Source organism: Dermacentor variabilis, unplaced genomic scaffold (assembly GCF_050947875.1).
Source record: "Dermacentor variabilis isolate Ectoservices unplaced genomic scaffold, ASM5094787v1 scaffold_14, whole genome shotgun sequence".
In the NCBI taxonomy this organism is placed as follows: Eukaryota; Metazoa; Arthropoda; class Arachnida; order Ixodida; family Ixodidae; genus Dermacentor; species Dermacentor variabilis.
Genome location: NW_027460302.1, coordinates 7,187,821 through 7,211,077, shown reverse-complemented (window position 1 = coordinate 7,211,077; position 23,257 = coordinate 7,187,821). Strand labels below are relative to the sequence as shown.

Here is a 23,257-nt window from a genome sequence, read left to right as displayed (position 1 = left end):
CCACACTACAAACTAAGCAAACATGAATTTCAGTCCTTTATAGATGAATTGCCAGAACCATATGTTGTTCTTGGCGATGCACATAACTTCCTGTGGGGTGACCCTCGTATAGATGCGCGAGGACGTCTTGTTGAACAGTTCTTTTTTTCTTCTGGTGCGTGCCTGTTGAATAAGAAGCAACACACATATTACTCTCTTGCAAACAGAACCTATTCTTCAATAGATCTTAGCATAGTCTCCCCGTCTGTACTGCCTGAACTTGAATGGGAAGTTACCCACAACCCTTACGGCAGTGACCACTTCCCTATACTGCTAAGGTCCCCTAAAGAAAACGAATATCCACCACAAGCTCCGAGGTGGAAGATTGAGACAGCTGATTGGGAGAAATTTCGAACTCTCACTAGCATCTCATGGGCTGACATGTCTTCTTTAGAAATTGATGCTGCGGTGGAGTATCTTACAACATTCATAATAGATGCCGCATCAAAATGCATATCCGAAGGGAGTGGTTTAGCGCGTCCCGTGGTGGAACGACGAATGTATGACCGCCCGTAAGAAACAAACCAAAGCGTGGGGGTTGCTACGCGCCCCTCCCACTGCGGAGAATCTAATTAACTTTAAAAAAGCAAAATCCGAAGGCAGGAGAACGCGCCGACAGGCCAGAAGAGAGAGTTGGCTGAAGTTTTTATCGAGTATTAACTCATTTAGAGACGAGGCCAAAGCCTGGAACAGGGTCAATAGGATTAGAGGGCGCCAAATATATTCACTCCCTCTGGTAAACACACAAGGCGATACCCTGCAAGATCAGGCACACTCACTTGGGGAGCACTTTGAGAGCGTGTCGAGCTCAACCCATTATTCTCAGTCCTTTCTCAAATATAAACAAATAGAAGAATGTAAGCCAATAATTATAAAATCCAGACAGAATGAACCCTATAACCGGCCTTTCAGTACTGCCGAGTTCAGAGCTGCCTTGAACACATGCAAAAGCACTGCACCGGGACCTGACAGTCATGTATGATATGATCAGAAACTTACATACTGATACACAAGTTACACTACTCACACTTTACAACACTATTTTAGCTGCGGGATACCTCCCATCTGCATGGAAAGAGGCGATTGTGGTTCCTGTCTTGAAGCAGGGAAAAGACCCCTCCTTGGCAGCAAGTTATCGTCCAATAGCTCTGACGAATTGTCTGTGTAAGCTCTTTGAATAAATGATTTATCATAGACTCATACACTTCCTTGAATTCAACAATATACTCGATCCCTATCAGTGTGGCTTCAGACAAGGGCGGTCAACAACAGATCATCTTGCGCGCATTGAAGGATATATTCGCGATGCCTTTGTACACAAACTGTATTTCCTCTCCATATTCCTCGATATGGAGAAGGCATATGATACAACATGGCGCTACGGGATCTTGCGAGATTTGTCGGAAATGGGCATCTGTGGAAATATGTTGAAAATAATTGAAAGCTATTTGTCCAATCGTACCTTCCGTGTAGAAGTCGTCAATGCACTGTCACGTCCCTTTACCCAGGAAACTGGTGTACCCCAGGGAGGCGTGCTCAGCTGCACTCTCTTCATCGTTAAGATGAACGTACTACGTGCTTCACTACCACCTGCCATTTTTTATTCCGTATACGTAGACGATATACAAATAGGCTTCAAATCCTGCAGCCTCACAGTATGCGAAAGACAGGTACAGCAGGGCTTAAACAAAGTGTCCAAATGGGCAGACTGAAACGGATTTAAGGTCAACCCCCACAAAAGTTCTTGTGTTCTCTTCACAAGAAAGAGAGGCCTGGTCCCAGATCCTTGTGTAGAACTGGGCGGACAACAAATTCCTGTCAACAAACACAAATTCCTAGGTGTTATTCTTGACTCCAGGCTCACTTTCATTCCTCACCTAAAACATCTTAAAGAAAAATGTCTTAGAACAATGAACTTACTTAAATTCCTATCCCACACAACGTGGGGTAGCGACAGACAGTGTTTATTGAATATTTACAAGAGTCTAGTTCGATCATGGTTAGATTATGGTGCCGTAGTATATCACTCTGCCGCACCGAGCGCGCTTAAGATGTTAGACCCCGTTCACCATCTGGGTATCCGTCTGGCCACTAGCGCATTTAGGACAAGCCCTGTTGAAAGTCTATATGTAGAGTCGGATGAGTGGCCACTCCATCTTCAGAGAACAAGCATCAGCTGAACGTATTTTCTCAAGGTTCGCTCTAATAAGGAACATCCGTGTTTCGCAACTGCTAACGACTTGACGTGTGAAACACTTTTTCATAACAGACCCTCTATGAGACTTCCTTTCTCACTGCGTGCAAGAGAACTTAGCACGGAAATGGATGTCCCAGTTCTCGAACAACGCCTAATGCCTCCAGCTAAGCTAGTACCGCCCTTGGAGTGGCAACTGATAGAGTGTGACACATCCTTTATAGAGATCACTAAACATGCGCCAGAGACACATATCAAAATACACTTCTTGGAGCTCCAGTACAAGTACTCGTGCACAGAGTTTTACACAGACGCCTCTAAGTCGCATGCCGAGGTGTCCATTGGCCCATCCTTCTCGGAATCCGGTGTAATGCACCCTGAAACAAGCATATTTACGGCTGAGGCCCACGCACTATATCCGGCTGTGAAACATATCAGAAAATCAAATATTCAAAAAACAATTTTATTTACAGACTCCTTAAGCGTCGTAAAAGCCTTGAAGTCACACTGTAAACACAGAAACCCCGTAATTACTGAGCTCTATTCCATTCTCTGTAGAGCGTATATGTCTAACCAGCATGTCATTATATGCTGGGTGCCTGGACATAGGGGCATCGAGGGCAACGTTTTAGCAGACCAGATGGCCACATCAATTTCATTGCATACAGTTAATCCTACTGCTTCGGTCCCTGTCGCAGACCTGAAGCCTTTTTTAAGAAGGAAACTGCGAAACCACTGGCAACGTAAGTGGGACGCAGAAGTAAATAACAAACTGCACGTGATAAAGCCACAGTTAGGTTCTTGGCCCTCCGTAACAAAATCACGGCGAACAGATGTCCTATTCTGTCGCCTCAGAATAGGACACACATTTGGCACACAACTTTTTACTCACTGAAAAAGATCCTCCAACCCGCGGTAGATGCGGGGAAAGGCTGACCGTCCTCCACGTCCTCCTGGAGTGTCGGGCAGCCGAATCTGAGAGAAGGAAACATTTTTCCCTAGCATACCGGCAGCACATCCCCCTTCATCCTGTTATGTTACTTTGTCCAGAACCACTCTTTGACACCAACGCCGTCCTAGGTTTTTTGAAAGATGTTGTATTGCATATTATTAGCCCCACACGTTCGTAGCGGGTCCTCTCTTCAGAGGATGCCGCTGTGATAGCTCTTTGGTATAGCACATACCTCTAGGCCCTTGTGTTTCAAGGGCTCTGCGAAGCAGAAGGGCTGCAAGTAATTTTACCATCTTATATATTTTATATTTTGCATCATTCTTCTACGATGGATTTTAATGTTCATAGTCATCGCCATAATTTTATAGCACGTAGATTTTACGCACTTTACAGCGAATATTTTAGGCCACTTTACAGCCAAGTCACATCTTCCATAATACATCGTCAACATTACCACGTGTCATGGCGCTCTTTGGCCAAACCTGGCCCTTGCGCCACAGAACACCACACATCAGCATCATCATCATCATCATGACCCACCCGGGGGAAATCGGCAGTCGCCTCTTCCTGTCTCTTCCTCTCGAATCTTCATCTTTATCTCTTACTTTTTGACCTTTCCTGTCTTCTCCTCTCTTCCATTTACTTCATTCTCCTCGGCGGCAAGGGTTAACCTTGTGTGGGATAGCCAACCTTGGTTATAACAGATTTGGTTATAGTAGTGTCGTACAGCTGGCGCATGAAGGCCGTCTTTTCACGGTCCTGCAGCGTCCCCTTGTTGGGCTCCATGGTGGGTGGCTGGCGGCACTGCCGAATTTTCACATATATCTATGGCAAGTTCTTTTCCAACACTTCCTGGTCGCCCTCATAAACGAGGGCGCACCGAAGAAGTTTTCAAGTTTTTCGGCCGAAATAATGACAATTTTCCAAGATTTCACCTTGTACATTCCGAGAAAAAAGAAAAAGCAGCGAGAATTATCTCACCTTTTCTTATTGCGAAGACACTTAGTGAAGCTTTTGGCCCAGGTTACAAAGTCTCTAAGTTGGCAACTGGCGACCTCCTGTTAGAACTGCGTGATAAGACACAGTACGAGAAACTCTCTAATCTTGTATCTTTCGGGAGTCTTCCAGTGACGGTCACACCACACCGCACAATGAACACCACCCGCGGAGTCGTTTCCGATGCCGATCTCATGGAACTGACTGAAGCCGAACTACTGGAGGGCTGGAGCGATCAGAATGTGACCAATGTCAAGAGAGTAAAGATCAGGCGCGATGGCAAGGAGATTGAGACAAAGCACTTAATTCTAGCTTTTGCATCAAGTATGCTACCTGAGACCATTGAGGCTGGCTACATAAAGATCCGAGTCAGACCGTACATTCCCAATCCTCTCCGATGCTTTAAGTGTCAAAGATTTGGCCACAGTTCACAGAACTTCCGAGGCCGCCAGACTTGCGCAAAATGTAGTGCCCAAGAACAGCAATCTGACAATTGCGAGAACGCTCCACACTGCGTGAACTGTGATGGGGAACACGCCGCGTACTCGCGGTCCTGTCCATCATGGAAAAAAGAAAAAGAAATAGTCACAATCAAAGTTAAGGAAAATATAACGTTCAAAGAGGCACGCAGGCGGGTAGCATACCTGCCACAGGAAAGCTTTGCCGAAGTGGCGCGTCAGGGAGCAGCGTCAAAACGGCCTCCGGCGGCTGTCCGACCCACACGCAGTGAGTCGGCAGTTACGCCATCTGACCCCACGGTGGTTGCAGCTAGCGCTGCTCCGCCAACCGAGCAGTAGGAACCTTCGACCCCGAAGGTGGGCGCAGCCGAGGCTGCTCCAACACCCCGGCCCCTTCCAGCGCTGGCAACAGCCGGCGCAGCCAAATCCCTCATGGAGCCCAATCGACCTCCGGGCTGGTGGGCGCAGGGGTCTTGCCCTCCAAGGCGGGACTCACTCTGAAAACTTCTCGCTCGCAAGAGCACGTGTCCGGAGCCTCACTAGAGGCAGTGGACACATCTATCCTCAAGGCGCACCAAGCGCCTAAGGAGCGGCGAGGCTCCCTCGAACGCTCCAGAAAGGGCAAAACTCCCGTTACAGGGCCTCGAAAGGGCTCTGTAATTTAATCTCTGTAATTTCCATAATCACTACTTCTCTTTCTGTACACACAGCACCTATTGACCTCCAATATGGATACACAAACAATTCAATGGAACGTCAGAGGCTTTCTTAGGAACCTTGATGATGTGCAAGAGCTTATCCAAAAACACAATCCAAAAGTGCTGTGTCTACAGGAAACACACCTAAAACCACAACACACAAACTTTCTCCGACCGTATGTCAAGTTTCGCAAAGATCGCGATGATGCTGTCGTATCATCAGGCGGTGTTGCCATTTTGATTAATAAAAGTATTTCCTGTCAGCGTTTACAGCTGCAAACGCCCCTTGAAGCAGTGGCGGTTCGAGCTGTTCTTATAAATAAACTTGTCACCATTTGCTCGCTTTACGTACCCCCACACTACAAATTAAACAAACAAGAATTTCAGTCACTTATAGACGAATTGCCAGAGCCTTATGTTGTTCTTGGCGATTTCAATGCGCACAGCTGCCTGTGGGGCGACTCTCGTATAGACGCGCGAGGTCGTCTTGTTGAACAGTTCCTTTTTTCTTCAGGTGCGTGCTTGCTGAATAAGAAGGAACCCACGTATTACTCCCTAGCAAAGAGAACCTTTTCTTCAATAGATCTTAGCATAGTTTCCCCGTCCATACTGCCCGAACTCGAATGGGATGTTACGATCAATCCTTACGGGAGCGACCACTTCCCTATACTGATAAGAACATTGAAAGAAAGCGAATATCTTCCACAAGCTCCTAGGTGGAAGATAGACACAGCCGACTGTGAGAAATTTCGAACTCTCACAAACATCTCATGGGCCGACATGTCTTCTTTAGAAATTGATGCTGCTGTGGAGCATCTTACATCATTCATAATAGATGCCGCATTAAATGCATATCCGAAGTGAGTGGTCTGGCATGCAAACGACATGTACCCTGGTGGAACAGCGAATGTAGGATCGCCCGCAAGAATCATAACAAGGCGTGGGGGTTGCTACGCGCTTCTCCCACTGCAGAGAATCTGATTAACTTTAAAAAAGTAAAGTCCCAAGGCAGGCGAATCCGCCGACAGGCCAAAAGAGAAAGTTGGCACAAGTTTTTATCGAGTATTAACTCGTTCAGAGATGAGGCCAAAGCCTGGGACAGGGTTAATAAGATTAGACGGCGGCAAACATACTTACTCCCTCTGGTAAACACACAGGACGATACACTGCAAGACCAGGCAGACTCACTTGGGGAGTATTTTGACAGCGTGTCAAGTTCAACAAATTATTCACAATCCTTTCTCAAATACAAACAAATAGAAGAATGTAAGCCTTTCATCAGAAAATGTCGTCAGAATCAGCCATACAACCCTCCTCTTAGTATTGCGGAGTTTAGAGCTGCCTTGAGCGCATGCAAGAGCTCTGCACCTGGATCTGACAGAATAATGTATGAAATGATCAAAAACCTACACAATGACACGCAAGTTACACTACTCGCACTTTTTAACACTATTTGGGCTGTGGGATACCTTCCAACCGCCTGGAAACAAGCCATTGTGGTCCCTGTTTTGAAACAAGGCAAAGACCCTTCCTCAGTGGCAAGTTACCGCCCGATAGCCCTCACAAGTTGCCTTTGTAAGGTATTTGAAAAAATGATTAATCGCAGACTCATACATTACCTCGAACTGAACAGCATGCTTGATCCCTATCAGTGCGGATTCAGAGAAGGGCGCTCCACAACTGACCATCTTGTATGCATCGAAGGAAACATCCGTGACGCATTTGTACATAAACAGTTTTTCGTATCCATATTCCTCGATATGGAGAAAGCATACGACACAACGTGGCGCTACGGAATCTTGAGAGACTTGGCAGAAATGGGCATTCATGGTAATATGTTAAACCTCATAGAAAGCTATTTGTCCAATCGCACATTCCGTGTAAAAGTCGGCAATGTACTGTCACGTCCTTTTACACAAGAAACTGGTGTACCCCAGGGAGGCGTGCTTAGCTGCACGCTCTTTATAGTGAAGATGAACACGCTTCGTGCTTCATTACCACCGGCCATTTTTTACTCTATCTATGTGGACGACATTCAAATAGCTTTTAAATCCTGTAACCTCGCAGTGTGCGAGAGACAGGTACAGCATGGTTTGAGCAAAGTATCAAAATGGGCAGAGAAAAACGGATTTAAAATCAATCCTCACAAAAGTTCTTGTGTTCTTTTTACACGAAAGAGAGGCCAGGTCCCGCATCCTTGCTTAGAACTGTGTGGACAACAAATTCCTATCAACAAAGAGCACAAATTCCTAGGTATTATACTGGACGATAGACTCACTTTCATTCCACACATCAAATATCTGAAAGAAAAATGTCTAAAAACAATGAACATAATGAAACTTCTGTCCAAGACTACGTGGGGCAGTGACAGAAAGTGTCTAATGAATCTCTACAAGAGCCTAATACGGTCACGATTGGATTATGGGGCCGTAGTGTATAACTCTGCCGCCCCGAGCGCGCTAAGGATGCTGGATCCTGTCCATCATCTCGGTATCCGCCTAGCCGCTGGGGCTTTCAGAACAAGCCCGATGGAAAGCCTATATGCCGAATCGAATGAGTGGCCGCTCCACTTACAGAGATCATACGTCAGCTTTACTTATTTCCTTAAAGTGCACTCCACTCCTGAACACGCATGTTTTAATACCATTACCGATACGACGTATGCTACACTTTTCCGCAACCATCCGTCTATAAGACAGCCTTTTTCGCTGCGTGTAAAGGAGCTTAGCGATGAAATGCATGTCCCACTCCTCGAGCTTCCCTTCATGCACCTAACCAAGCCCTTACCTCCTTGGGAGTGGCAGGTGATAGAATGTGACCTATACTTTCTAAAACTCACAAAACACGCTCCAGAGGTCGAAATAAGAATGCATTTCCTACAAGTTCAGTGCAAGCACTCGTGCACAGACTTCTACACAGACGCTTCTAAGTCACATGCCGGAGTGTCCTATGCAGCCGTCGGTAAATCCTTCTGGGAATCTGATATACTACATCCAGAAACAAGTATCTTTACGGCAGAGGCCTACGCTGTATGGTCGGCTGTAAATCATATAAAGAAAGCAAAACTCCAAAAAGCTGTTATATATACAGACTCCCTAAGTGTGGTGAAGGCCTTAATGTCACCCTACAAACATAAAAATCCTGTACTTACTGAGGTCTATTCCGACCTGTGCAAAGCTTATCTATCTAACCAGCAAATCATCATATGCTGGGTACCCGGCCACAGGGGAATCGAAGGTAACGTTTTGGCAGACCAGATGGCTACGTCAATTGCACTCCCTGCTGTTAATAATACTACTTTGGTGCCTCTCACAGATCTGAAACCTTACATACGAAAGAAACTGCGAAACCACTGGCAACGCATGTGGGACGCAGAAATAAATAATAAACTGCACGTTATAAAGCCACAGTTAGGTTTTTAGCCCTCCCCAAGAAAATCTCGGCGAACAGATGCCCTAATCTGTCGCCTCAGAATAGGACACACATTTGGTACCCATCATTTTCTACTTACTGGAAGTGAACCTCAAACCTGTGGTAGATGCGGTGAGAGGCTGACCGTCCTCCATGTCCTCTTGGAGTGTCGGAAAGCCGAACCTGAAAGAAAGAAACATTTTCCGCGTGCATGCCGTTATTACATCCCTCTACACCCGGCTATGTTTCTTGGTAAGGAACCGCTTTTTAACACCAACGCAGTCCTCGACTTCTTAAAGGATGTAGTTCTACACATTATAAGCCCATTAAATTCGTAGAGCATCCTCGCTCCAGAGGATGCCGCTGCGATAATTGTTTTGAATAGCACATGCCTCCAGGCCCGTGTGTTCAAGGGCTCTAAGGAGGCAGTAGTGCTCTAGCGTATCTTATATAACCTGATATATTTTTAGACATCATATCATTCTTTTTAAATGCGTCCTATTGTTCATAGTACACGCCATAAGTCATCGCCATTCCTTTATGATACAGATTTTACGCACTTTAGCGCGACCATTTTTAAGGCCCCTCTACAGCCACGTCACACCAACGTCATAAAACTCATGATTTCACTGCAAACTCAGTAACACGGACATGGCGCTCTTTGGCCATACTTGGCCCTTGCGCCATAAAACATTAAACATTCACGCAAAATGACTGCCAATTTTTTCTTCGTGGTGTGATTGCTTGGTCAGTGCGCGATAACTCTGTCACAATCGACAGCTATTGATTGGCTAAAACGACAGTGTCGTACAACTGCGCCTGGTGCGCAATTCGAGCGCGCCTCGAAGATTGGGATGTTCCGTCGTGAAGTGAAAACGTGTGGCTTTGCGCCCTGCAGGCGGTGTCTGCGTGGACGAGCGACAATGCGGCCGAGCTCCTCGAGCAGTACGCGGCCCGTTCGACGGACGGCGCCGGGCTGCGACGCCAGCTGGTGGACTACCTGAGCGAGCGGCTGTTCGTGTGCCCCATGCACGCGGCCGCCGCTGCGCACGCGTCCCGTAACGGCTCCGTGTACTCGTACGTGTTCGACCAGTGGTCGAGCTCGCGCCCGCAGCTCAGCTGGGCTGGCGTCGGTCACGGCATGGACCTGATCTACACGTTCGGTCTTCCGCTCCTCCACCCGGAGCACTTTGGCGACCGGGACACGCGGGCGTCCGAAAATTTGCTCGCCATGATCGCCGCTTTCGCCGAGAAAGGGTCAGTATATTGTTACGTGTAGCTGGAGCCCAATACTATACACAATTTATTTACAGGGAAGCTAACGGAAGGCCAAAATGGCGACGTTATATCAAGCGGGCCCACGTCGTCTTCTTCCTCCTTAGTGCAGCCTCACTGTGGCGGCTGTTCCGTAGCATCACCCCCGGCGGTAGAAGCACCGTCCCGGTGCTTAATCTACACATCCGCGGTGAAAGGTGTCTGGTATCGCTTTAGTCTCGCCACGTGAACGATGTCACTTGCAGCCGACGATGACGCTGACAGGTCGGCGGGGACGACTTCATACGTGACATCGGTCACTTGTCGCACCACACGGTATGGGCCAGTGTAGCGCGACAGCAGCTTTTCGGAAAGGCCCACACGTCGAATGGGTGACGAGAGAAGCACCATAGAACCCGGAGAAAAGTGCACATCGCGATGGTGGCAATCATAGAGGCGTCTCTGATGTTCCTGTGAGGCCTCGAGACGGGTGCGGGCGAGCTGGCACGCAAGGTCGGCGTGTGCGACCGAGTCGCGGGCGTATTCAGTGGTTGAACGTGTGGCCGAGGGCAACAAAGTGCCCAAGGGCAACGCGGGTTCTCGGCCATATAGGAGATAGAATGCTGAGTAGCCGGCGGTGTCGTGACGCGATGAATTATACGCGAACGTCACGTATGGTAAGTGAAGACCCCAGTCGTGGTGGTCGGTCACAACGTACTTTGAAAGCATGTCGGTGATGGTCCGGTTGAGGCGCTCCGTGAGGCCGTTGGTCTGTGGGTGGTAGGACGTACTGAACTTGTGCTTTGTCGAGCAGGAGCGGAGGATGTCCTTGACGACTGCCGACAGAAAGCTGCGGCCATGGTCAGTGAGTAATTGGCGCGGGGCACCATGCACTAAAATGATGTCATAGAGCGGAAAGTCAGGAACGTCAGTAGCACAACTTGTCGGAAGGGCTCTGGTGATTGCGTACCGCGTCGCATAATCAGTAGCGACGGCGACCCATTTATTTCTGCAGCCCGAGAGAGGAAATGGTCCAAGAAGGTCTAGACCAACACGCAAAAAGGGTTCCGGTGGGATGTCGATCGGCTGGAGACATCCAGCTGGAGGTGTGGAGGGCTTCTTCCGGCGCTGAGAGGGCTCACAAGCGGCAATGTAGCGCCGCACGGAGCGGGCGAGACCCGGCCAGAAGAATCGACGGCGTACACAGTCGTATGTGCGCGAGACGTCCAAGTGTCCAGCCAAGGGAGCGTCGTGAAGTTGTTGGAGGACAGTCGAACGCAGGTGTTATGGGATTATGAGCAGAAGGTCAAGGCCGTGTGGATCGAGATGGCGGCGGTATAATGTCCCCTCCTTAAGGAGAAACATCCGGGGAGAGGCGTCGCCAGGCGTTGACTCCAAATGGTCGATGAGGGCTCGTAATGAAGGATCGCGGCGTTGCTCGTTGCCGATTTCAAGCAACTGGGAGACAGAGAAAACGTAAGCGATGGCGTCCGCATCAGCCGGTTCGTCGACGGGGTAGCGGGACAAACAATCGGCATCCTGGTGCAGGCGTCCCGTCTTATATACCACGGAGAATGTATATTCTTGCAGGCGTAATGCCCAGCGAGCGAGTCGTCCCGTGGCGTCCTTGAGCGAGGATAGCCAGCAGAGAGCGTGGTTATCAGTGATGACACAGATGGGGCGTCCGCACAAGTATGGACGAAACTTCGCAACAGCCCACACAAGAGCGAGGCACTCGCGCTCTGTGATTGAATAATTGCGCTCAGCGGGTGATAGAAGTCGGCTGGCATAGGCTATAACGCGGTCATGTCCACGCTGGCGTTGTGCTAACACTGCTCCTATGCCGTGACCACTGGCATCAGTTCGAACTTCCGTTGAGGCAGACGGGTCAAAGTGGGCCAGAATTGGAGGCGTGGTAAGGAGAGTAGTGAGCTGCGAAAAAGATGCGGCATGGTTAGGTCCCCAAGAAAATAGGGCGTCTTTCTTCAAGAGGTCGGTAAGGGGACGTGCGATGGTCGCAAAATTCTTTACGAAGCGTCGGAAATAAGAGCACAGCCCTACGAAACTACGAACGTCCTTGGTAGACTTCGGAACAGGAAAGTTCGTAATGGCGGGAATTTTGTCCGGATCAGGTATCACGCCTCTGCCGTCCACGAGGTGTCCAAGGACGGTGATTTGGCGGCGAGCGAAGCGACATTTTGATAAGTTCAGCTGGAGATCGGAGCGGCGGAACACGTCAAGAATCGCTGAAAGACGGTCTAGATGCGTGTCAAATGTGGGCGAATAAACGATGACGTCGTCCAGATAGCACAAACAGGTGGACCACTTGAACCCCTGGAGCAAAGAGTCCATCATTCGTTCGAAGGTGGCGGGCGCGTTACAGAGACCGAAAGGCATCGGCTTGAACTGATTATGGCCGTCAGGGGTATCAAATGCAGTCTTCTCTCTGTCCATGTCGTCGACGGATATCTGCCAGTAGCCGGACCGTAAATCGATAGAAGAAAAATGGATGGCACCGTACAGGCAGTCTAGAGCGTCATCAATACGTGGCAAAGGGTACACGTCCTTTTTTGTGATTTTGTTCAGGTGGCGATAATCTACACAAAAACGCCACGTTCCATCTTTCTTTTTGACAAGTACGACGGGAGAGGCCCAGAGACTACAGGAAGGCTCGATAATGTCCTCTGCGAGCATCTTTTTGACTTCCTGTTGGATAACAGGTCGTTCTGACGCAGAAACACGATATGGACGTCGGTGAATAGGGTTCGCATCGCCAGTATTTATGCGATGGGTCAAGACGGACGTTTGACCTAAGGGTATATTGTCAAAGTAAAAAATGTCGCGATAGCCTTCAAGAACGCGGCAAAGAGCTTCAGCTTGAGCAGGTGTAATGTCAGAGGAAACCATCTTCTCAATGTCGACGTCAGTACCGTGCGATGACGTCACGGTATGGGCTGAGCTGTGATGATCTTGCACTGTGAATGGCTCGATCTCATCATCCTGCAAAGCGCTAAATATAGCCAATGAAATCCCCTGAGGCAGAACTTGCGCGGTTAGCGCGAAATTGACAAGGGGAAGGCAGGTGCGGTTGCCAGTAATTGTCAGCACAGTGTGCGGCACGGTAACACCATGTGTAAATATAAGTGCCGGAATTGGTGCGACCACGTAATTACCGTCAGGTACAGCTGGGTCTTGTTGTGAAACTTAATAAGAGGTACAAAATGAAGATTGTACAGGTCTACGCCCCTACATCCAGTCATGATGACCAGGAAGTCGAAAGCTTCTATGAAGACGTGGAATCGGCGGTGGGTAGAGTGAAAACTAAATACACTATACTAATGGGCGACTTTAATGCCAAGGTAGGCAAGAAGCAGGCTGGAGACAAGGCAGTGGGGGAATATGGCATAGGCACTAGGAATAGCAGGGGAGAGTTATTAGTAGAGTTTGCGGAACAGAATAATATGAGGATAATGAATACCTTCTTCCGCAAGCGGGATAGCCGAAAGTGGACGTGGAGGAGCCCGAACGGCGAGACTAGAAATGAAATAGACTTCATACTCTGCGCAAACCCTGGCATCATACAAGATGTGGACGTGCTCGGCAAGGTGCGCTGCAGTGACCACAGGATGGTAAGAACTCGAATTAGCCTAGACCTGAGGAGGGAACGGAAGAAACTGGTGCATAAGAAGCCGATCAATGAGTTAGCGGTAAGAGGGAAAATAGAGGAATTCCAGATCAAGCTACAGAACAGGTATTCAGCTTTAACTCAGGAAGAGGACCTTAGTGTTGAAGCAATGAACGACAATCTTGTGGGCATCATTAAGGAGTGTGCAATGGAAGTCGGTGGTAACTCCGTTAGGCAGGATACCAGCAAACTATCCCAGGAGACGAAAGATCTGATCAAGAAACGCCAATGTATGAAAGCATCTAACCCTACAGCTAGAATAGAACTGGCAGAACTTTCGAAGTTAATCAACAAGCGTAAGACAGCTGACATAAGGAAGTATAATATAGATAGAATTGAACAGGCTCTCAGGAACGGAGGAAGCCTAAAAGCAGTGAAGAAGAAACTAGGAATAGGCAAGAATCAGGTGTATGCGTTAAGAGACAAAGCCGGCAATATCATTACTAATATGGATGAGATAGTTCAAGTGGCTGAGGATTTCTATAGAGATTTATACAGTAGCAATGGCACCCTCGACGATAATGGAAGAGAAATTAGTCCAGAGGAATTCGAAATCCCAAAGGTAACGCCGGAAGAAGTAAAGAAAGCCTTAGGAGATATGCATAGGGGGAAGGCAGCTGGGAAGGATCAGGTAACAGCAGATTTGTTGAAGGATGGCGGGCAGATTGTTCTAGAGAAACTCGCCACCCTTTATACGCAATGCCTCATGACCTCGAGCGTACCGGAATCTTGGAAGAACGCTAACATAATCCTAATCCATAAGAAAGGGGACGCCAAAGACTTGAAAAATTATAGACCGATCAGCTTACTGTCTGTTGCCTACAAAGTATTTACTAAGGTAATTGCAAATAGAATCAGGAACACCTTAGACTTCTGTCAACCAAAGGACCAGGCAGGATTCCGTAAAGGCTACTCAACAATAGACCATATTCACACTATCAATCAAGTGATAGAGAAATGTGCAGAATATAAGCAACCGTTATATATAGCTTTCATTGATTACGAGAAAGCGTTTGATTCAGTCGAAACATCAGCAGTCATGGAGGCATTACAGAATCAGGGTGTAGATGAGCCATATGTAAAAATACTGGAAGATATCTATAGCGGCTCCACAGCCACCGTAGTCCTCCATAAAGCAAGCAACAAAATCCCAATAAAGAAAGGCGTCAGGCAAGGAGATACGATATCTCCAATGCTATTCACAGCGTGTTTACAGGAGGTATTCAGAGACCTGGATTGGGAAGAACTGGGGATAAAAGTTCATGGAGAATACCTTAGTAACTTGCGATTCGCTGATGATATTGCCTTGCTTAGTAACTCAGGGGACCAATTGCAATGCATGCTCACTGACCTGGAGAGGCAAAGCAGAAGAGTGGGTCTAAAAATTAATATGCAGAAAACTAAAGTAATGCTTAACAGTCTCGGGAGAGAACAGCAATTTACAATAGGCAGCGAGGCACTGGAAGTCGTAAGGGAATACATCTACTTAGGGCAGGTAGTGACGGCGGATCCGGATCATGAGACGGAAATAATCAGAAGAATAAGAATGGGCTGGAGTGCGTTTGGCAGGCATTCCCAAATCATGAACAGCAGGTTGCCGTTATCCCTCAAGAGAAAAGTATATAATAGCTGTATCTTACCAGTACTCACCTACGGGGCAGAAACCTGGAGGCTTACGAAAAGGGTTCTACTCAAATTCAGGACGACACAACGAGCTATGGAAAGAAGAATGATAGGTGTAACGTTAAGGGATAAGAAAAGAGCAGATTGGGTGAGGGAACAAACGCGAGTTAATGACAGCTTAGTTGAAATCAAGAAAAAGAAATGGGCATGGGCAGGACATGTAATGAGGAGGGAAGATAACCGATGGTCATTAAGGGTTACGGACTGGATCCCAAGGGAAGGGAAGCGTAGCAGGGGGCGGCAGAAAGTTAGGTGGGCGGATGAGATTAAGAAGTTTGCAGGGACGGCATGGCCACAATTAGTACATGACCGGGGTTGTTGGAGAAATATGGGAGAGGCCTTTGCCCTGCAGTGGGCGTAACCAGGCTGATGATGATGATGATGAGGACAACAAGTCGACGTGTGTCACAGATTGAGGCGGTAGGCGAATAAAATCTGTGCAGCTCAAATGGTTTGGAGGCGGGTCCACAGGGTCGGCAAGAAGAGGCAAGTCAAGGCGAAGTGAGCCAGCCGAACAGTCAATGAGGGCCGAATGATTGGCAAGGAAATCCAGACCGAGAATGAGGTCGTGAGGGCAATGCTCGATGACGGGGAAGAGAACGACGGTTTGTCTCTCAGCTTGGTGAGTCGGGCAGAGCACATGCCAACAATAGCGACAGTCCCTCCGTCGGCGACTTGTACAAATCGGTTCGGGGCAGGCGTCAGAACTTTCTTGAGCCGACGGCGAAGAGCAGCACTCATAATGGACGCATGCGCCCCAGTGTCAATCAACGCGCACACAGGAACATTGTCGACGAGAACGTCCAAAAGATTCTTGTTCGTGGGTAAGGTGAAGCGAGGATTTCGTGCCAATGTCGTCTTTGCGGCTTCACCTCCAGAAGCTGCACTGCCTAGTTTTCCGGTCGGGGGTGCGGCGAGTAGGTCGGAGAAGGAGCACGGCGTGACGGGGGCGAACGAGATTGACGACGGGAGGGAGAAGGCGAGCGGGAGTAGCGGGGTCGTGTCAGAGGTGTCGCAGGGTCACATGATGGAGCGGGCATAGAAGGGGCGAAGGAAAAGGATGCGCTAGAGGGGCGAGGGGGGTAATCAGGAGAATAGCGCGTCGGAGAAGTCCAGCGGCTGCGGCAGTGGCGAGCGACATGTCCAATGCGTCGGCAATTAAAACAGATCGGCCTGTCGTCCACTGTTCGCCATTCGGAGGGGTTGCGCTGTCCGTAAGAGTAGTAAGAAGAGCGTTGGGGACGTGTGGGGAGAAAGCTTCCCAGCGTATGGAACGAATGGATTGCAGGCCGACGTTGGACAACTCTTGACGGACGACGGCCTGGATCAAGGAGACTGTCACCGGAGAATGATCAGGTGACGGGAATGAAGGGGCCGCCGGTTGTGCCGCTTCGACCTCACGACGAATGATGCGGGTCATGTTGTCACATCGCGACGGCTGGTGGAAGAGGTCGTCACAGGATGACGTAGCAGCTGTGTTGGGAAGTCGCGTGATGTGCTGGGATACCCGGCGGCTTTTAGCATGCTCAAGACGGCGGCACTCCTTGAGGATCGCATCGATGCTGGTGACGTTCGTAAACACCAGTAAATTGAAGGCGTCGTCAGCACTGCCTTTGAGGACGTGATTAACCTTATCGTCCTCAGACATGGTCGGGTCAGCCTTGGCACAAAGGGCCAAGACGTCGAGAATGTATGACACGTAGGACTCGGTCGACGTCTGTACACGTGTGGCAAGGGCTTTCTTGGCACTGACTTGGCGACCGAACGGATTGCCAAAAAGGTCGCGGAGCTTCTCTTCGAAGAGATCCCAGCTCGAGATCTCCTTTTCGTGAGTCTAGAACCATGCAAGTGGAGCTCCGTCGAGGTAGAAAAGAACGTTCGCAAGCATAATAGTCGGATCCCACCAGTGACTGGTGCTGACACTTTCGTACAAGCGGAGCCAGTCTTCAACAGCAGGGCTGCCGACTCCGTTGAAAACACCAGGAACTCGACGGGGGGAAACGGCGACGTAGGTCGGGGCTGCAGGCGGAGACGGTTGCATAGATGAAGTGCCGCCAGCAGGAGCCGAGGTTGCACTGTCGCCTTTGCGACCGCTGCGAAGCTCCATGACGGGTACGGGGAACGTCCACCTCAACCAAATTAATGTTACGTGCAGCTGCAGCGCAATACTATATACAATTTATTTACAGGGAGGCTAACGGAAGGCCAAAGTGGCGACGCTATATCAAGCGGGCCCACGTCTTCTTCCTCCTCAGTGCAGCCTCACTGTGGCGGCTGTTCCGTAGCAATATAAAAGTGTGCGCCGCTTGTCGGAAAATTCCGGTAGACTCGCTCTGATGCATACCCGCCTAAGATTAGTCAAGATTTGATTTGATTTGGGCGAGTTGGTGCACATTTCGAATAAGCTGTGCTACTTAGACTACGAGAGAAAATGACGAATAGAGGACAAATAAGACACTACGTAGCGTGTCTTTGAGAGGTTGCCGTGCATTACCTAAGATAGCACTGGCCTCATCGAAGAAAGCTTGTGAAGCATCTACTGTGCTTAGTGATGGGCGCGTACTCGGCAAGAAAGGCCTCTCAGATAAGAGAAAATCTGGGGAAGGATTTCTTGTTCATAACAATTAACATAGCTGGAAAAATCGACGAATTCTACAGAAATAACGAAACAGATGCTAGAAAAGACATATAAATTAAAATATCATAATCCATGCCCCAACGTCGACTAATCATAATGAATTATACTGTCTCAAAGTTCACAGGAAGTGAGCCTTGAGAAGCTGTAAACGGATAACACGAACTGAAATGGATTTCATACTCCATGCTAATCAACAAAAACTAATCAACAAGGAGAAAATAAGTGATATTCGAAATTATAACGTGAGAAAGACTGAGCAAGCAGTAAAATTAGGACGCAGCCTGAAAACAGTGAGCAGGAACCTAGGTATCGAACAAAACAAGGTGTATGCACTGAAAGATAGGCAGGATGATACCATCAGCAATCTCGAAGATATAGTAAAAGCAGTGGAAGAATTTTATACTGACCTGTACAGTACTCAAAGCAGCCACGATACCTCCATTCAAAGTAGTAATGAACAGGTTACATAGGCTCCTTTTATAGCTAGCGATTAAGTTAGAAGGCCCTTGCGAGGCATGAAACGGGGGAAACAGGCAGGAGATGGACTACCAGTCGATTTAATCAAACATGATGGAGACATAATGCTTGGAAAACTAGCGGCCCTTTACACGAACTGTCTACCGACTTCAAGGGTCCCAGAGAACTGGAAGAATGCCAACATTATACTAATCCACGAATAGGGAGACGTTAAATAATTGGCAAATTATTACTTCCAATATATAAAATATTCACATAGGTTAGATAAAAGCCTAAGTTAGATAACTGGTGGATCATTAGGGTTACAGAATGGCTGCCAAGAGAAGCGAAGCGCAGTTGAGGACGGCAGAAGACTCGGTGAGGGGATGAAATTAAGAAATTCGTAGACGCTAGCTGGAATCGGTTGGCGCAGGACAGGGATAATCAGTCATCACACGAAGAGGCTTTCGTCCTGCAGTAGACATAAAATAGACTGATGATGAGGATGATGACTCTGTGCTGACCCCGACATTGTTCGCAACGCACAAGTGTCAGGCAGGTAAAAGGGCAGAGAATGCCGGTTAGTGAGGTCTAGCATTACTCTGAGTTAGAAGAAAGGAAGTAGAAATCAATAAGAAACAGGGCCGAGCCAGCAGCAGTCATGAGAAGGCAGAGGAATTCGGGCTCGCATTCGCGAACGACCATGACGCTTTAGAACAGGAGGATTATAGGATGGCGCAGAGGTAGTGTACGAGACCTTAACGAAAAGTATTTGAGAGACCGTAAGCGAAGTCGAAGGTAAGGCACCAATGCAACAATGAGCCAAGCTGTTCCGTGTAGCAAAGAATCTAATAAAGAACCGACAGAGGTAACCTTACCTCCTAAAGTTGGAATTATCCAACTCGAAAGACAGGCCCGAACTGATTGAACTGAGAAAGCTGATCAACAAGTGAAAAATAAGCATCACTTGAAATTATAACATCGTAAAAATTGAGGAACACAAAAATTGGAGAAACATAGAAACAGCAAGAAAACTGAAAATGTCAGAATAAGATCTGTGCAGTCAAAGATGAGCCGGGCATTGTCATAAAGAATTTCGACAAGCGTCCGAGAACACCTAAGCACTTTTTACGAGTTGTGGATGCGAGAACATAGATGTTCAGTTGAACGACGCTGAGCACTACTTCGAGTTATCAACTCGCGGCGAAGCGAGCGCGTTCAAACGCGTTTTCATTTGACGGACGCCGGCTTTTTCGCTCAATGAGTCATTTGACGCCGTGAATAACGCCAACAGGCACTGTGCATTACAGCGCCCGGAACAGCCGTGTACTCACGAATAGATGAAATTGCGAAAAAGAAGCAGAAAACTAGCACGCGTTCCTGGGAAAGTTGGTGCGATATGTACTACTAGCATAAATGCAAAATTGAAGAAGTTAACAACTGTAATTCGTTTTAAGTTTCCATGCTCGCATGTTTGTAACAGTGACCCGATTCAGGCTGCAAAGTGTACGTTTGTGGCTTCACCTACTTTAGGAACGGGCCACCGAGACATTGACCGTATAATTGAATGAATGAGGCGTTATAGGTGTTCTTACTACTGCTTTCCTCTCTGCGTTTCAATTTGTGCTGATGATAGTACATGCTAGCTTCACAGCAACAAAGATTATGGCAAAGGCGACACAGTGCGCTATAAAACTTCCGACTAACAATTTTGTAGCCAACGAACATGTTTTAAATAATATCTCGTACGGGCGATGGCAATCAAAAGATACTGAAGTTCAATCCGCAGCTAAATCCGTCCGGGCGATTTTGATGGACACAAAATTTTTGATGGTTTAAGATTAACGGAGAAACTCCGAACATAATACGATTCCTTAATGTCTTTCAATATTTCCTGTGCGCCGCTGGCTTCTTACAGTTCTACCTGAAATGTACAGTAATTTGATTCTACCAGTGCTAATTTATTGAGCGGGAACTTGGAAATAACTGCCAAGGAGCTTGTGAAGCTAAAGACTGCGCAAAGTACGATAGAACGAGAAATGATACGGGTAATGTTAGAAGACGGCTAACAGCTGTTACAACTAATTCGCCATGACCACAATGTGACAACATTTCTAATCAAGATAAACAGGGGACCTGGTTTTAGGCATACATGGAGTGGTGTAAAAAGTCCTCAGGTAAGTAGACGACTGCTTGATTTTTTATCAGATCGACGGATTCGCTCAGGCACGGTAAGCATCCTTAAAATCTAGAAAAAAAAGTTCGTGCTGGCATAATGTTACATGACATTGACCAATGCGAGACCGCATATTTTAGCTCGCGTACTCTTCAGCCGTCGTGTCAGTTCGCGCTTTCATAACTACAATATATGTTTGTGTACTCTGCAAACAATATCTCAGGTTTCGTTGTAAATTTGCTCGCAGCGTTCCCGAGTACCCAGCGGGCCCTGTCTGGCCAAAATACTCGGCTGCCTCACCAGTATCACTTCGTCTGGCGCACGACAACGTCACTGAAGTATTTGGCTTCGGCTCCGAAAACTGTGATATCTTCCGTCAGTACTTTTGAAGTCGCACTTCCAAAGCTCCACACTGAATGCAAAGTGCGGCATTCTACTCAGCTGAGCCTGTTGGCACAAGTAAATGATCGAAGAAATCGCCCAAGACGACAGGACGGAGACGTATGTATTGATCTCTGACTCTCATGGTTTGAACCGATGACGTCCGCCGCTTAAAATAAAAAGAAACAAAGGCAAGCCGGTGTATAAACCAAAACTCCTGACTTCATTGGCTCTTTCACTCTCTTGAATAAAATACTGCGAACACAGTTCAAAGTCCGCAAAAGGTACTCCGGCTATCCCTTACGAAAATGGTTATGTCCTTTATGTTTACTGTGTGTTTCCTTGAGTTCACATGAGGAAACATCCTTTATGTTTCCTACATGTTGTAATTTGGCCACTGCTTTTATGTTTCCTTCATCTGCCCTCCCTTTATGTATCCCTCATGTTACCGTACTTTGTTTCCTCCATGTTGAAATTTCGCCACTGCTTTTAGGTTTCCTTCGTGTGACCCACCTTTATGCATCCTTTATGTGGCCCCAGTGATTAAATCCTGCATTTTATGTAGACATGCATACATGAAAAGTTCCCTGTACGCATTTTATATTTAAGCACTTTTTCTGAGTTTTAAAGTTTTGCATTGGGCATTGTAAGGTTACTGTTCCCTACATGATGCAGTATACAAATTAGAACACTGCTATGGCAAAGAAATTCATGCTAACATGTTCTAAAATTACAAACTAATTAGACTTCATAGAATATTTCAGTATAACACTTGGAGTATCACTGTACGTTCCTCACTGCAGTGCGGCTGCTGTTCTAGTTATGTCTTTCTTACTAATATAAAATGTAATGTTTGGATGGAAATATCAGGCTGTATTGGTGTTTGCACTTTACAAAGTGCAGTGAAGACTTTATTTTAAAAGGTTTGTCTGAAATTACGAGTAGTTTATTGGACTATCTGTATGCTACTTCAATTTGCCACGTCTGCTCACAGCAGACCTCTCGAATGCGGCGCTTGGATGAGAGCTCACAGGGCACCTGAAAAACAAAACAAAAGGAAATCTTTTTCACTTATTGAAAAATATTCATATACGCAAGAACAGCTTGACCTGTTTGCACGCAGCTAAGAAAAATGCAGCAGTCAGAAATAGCACATATAAAGATCAGGGCAACAAACAAGCTTTTAACTGGTTTTTGTTTGAAACATTCTGCGGTATTATCTGCCATTCCACTCAGGTGTGAAACTGCTCACAAATTATTTTAAACATTATTGCAGCAGCTGCTAAGTATTACATGAACTTTCGGAGTAGGCAACTGGCCAATAAACCTTTGTGTGCTATCTCAAGCATCGAGGTTCCCAAAGTTGAGGCCCTCCCTATGCCGTGAGCACGAACTTGCCATTATTTACCACGAAAGCTTGCTAATATCCCAGGCCTCCCATCGAGCAACACTACTGTCTATGCCATAAGGTGCTGTGGTTAAAAGTCCGTTGCGCACACATTCTAATGCCACATTGAAAGGTGTTAAACAATATCCTGTGCATTTTTCCCATTTTCACTAAGTTTTTGTAGTTCTTACACATCTTTATTGTCAGTTACAGGCTGCACCTGTGCGTTCTACTGAATGTTTAGGACAACACTTTACTGACTTCAGCATGCCACAGAAGGTGGCAGGCAAACATGCTGTGTGTGTGTAATTACAGCAAACTGAATGGTAGCAGCATCTGCTTCACAAGCATGAAAAGGTGTTATTCACGTGGCGAGTTGTTTAGGCTTTATCAAAATTGGACACACAATCAATAAACTTCATGTGAATACATTATTACAATCTTATGCTTTCCGAGCAGAAAAATGATGAGTTAACTGGTGTTTACTCTAAGACGAACTGCATTATACTTCATCACGTGCTCGTCACAAAGCAAAATGTGGGAGGCGATCGATATTTGTATTAAGCAATCATCTTCCATCAATGTTGTATACTTTAAGAGGTTTCAGTTGCGTTGATATCCCGCAACTGCATGCTGCTATTAGATTCAGCGGTGGTGTTTAATAGGCGGGCGTGATGCCGGCACGTGAGGGAGGCGGGCTAGCTTAGTATGTAATCAATGCTTTGCAAACTTCCACTACCAGCGAATAGCATACTCTAGTATCTGCATTGCAAGTGCAGGAACTGGAAGCTTAGATGTCATTGTTGTTACCTTAATCTGATAACACCACAGCGGTGCAAGCGAAAAGCG

At 47.2% G+C, this 23,257-nt stretch overlaps 1 protein-coding gene across 1 annotated transcript in view; it reads left to right on the top strand.

Annotated features, from left to right (window-relative positions):
- LOC142567730 (acetylcholinesterase-like) overlaps positions 1 to 21,345 on the top strand; it is a 153,787-nt gene extending 132,442 nt beyond the window's left edge. Inside the window, exons 6-7 of the mRNA XM_075677904.1 lie at positions 9,647 to 10,005; positions 20,888 to 21,345. Coding sequence (XP_075534019.1) covers positions 9,647 to 10,005; positions 20,888 to 21,029 — 501 coding nt within the window. The 3' untranslated portion in view covers positions 21,030 to 21,345. The remainder of the gene's footprint in view (positions 1 to 9,646; positions 10,006 to 20,887) is intronic.
- Positions 21,346 to 23,257: the final 1,912 nt, after the last annotated feature.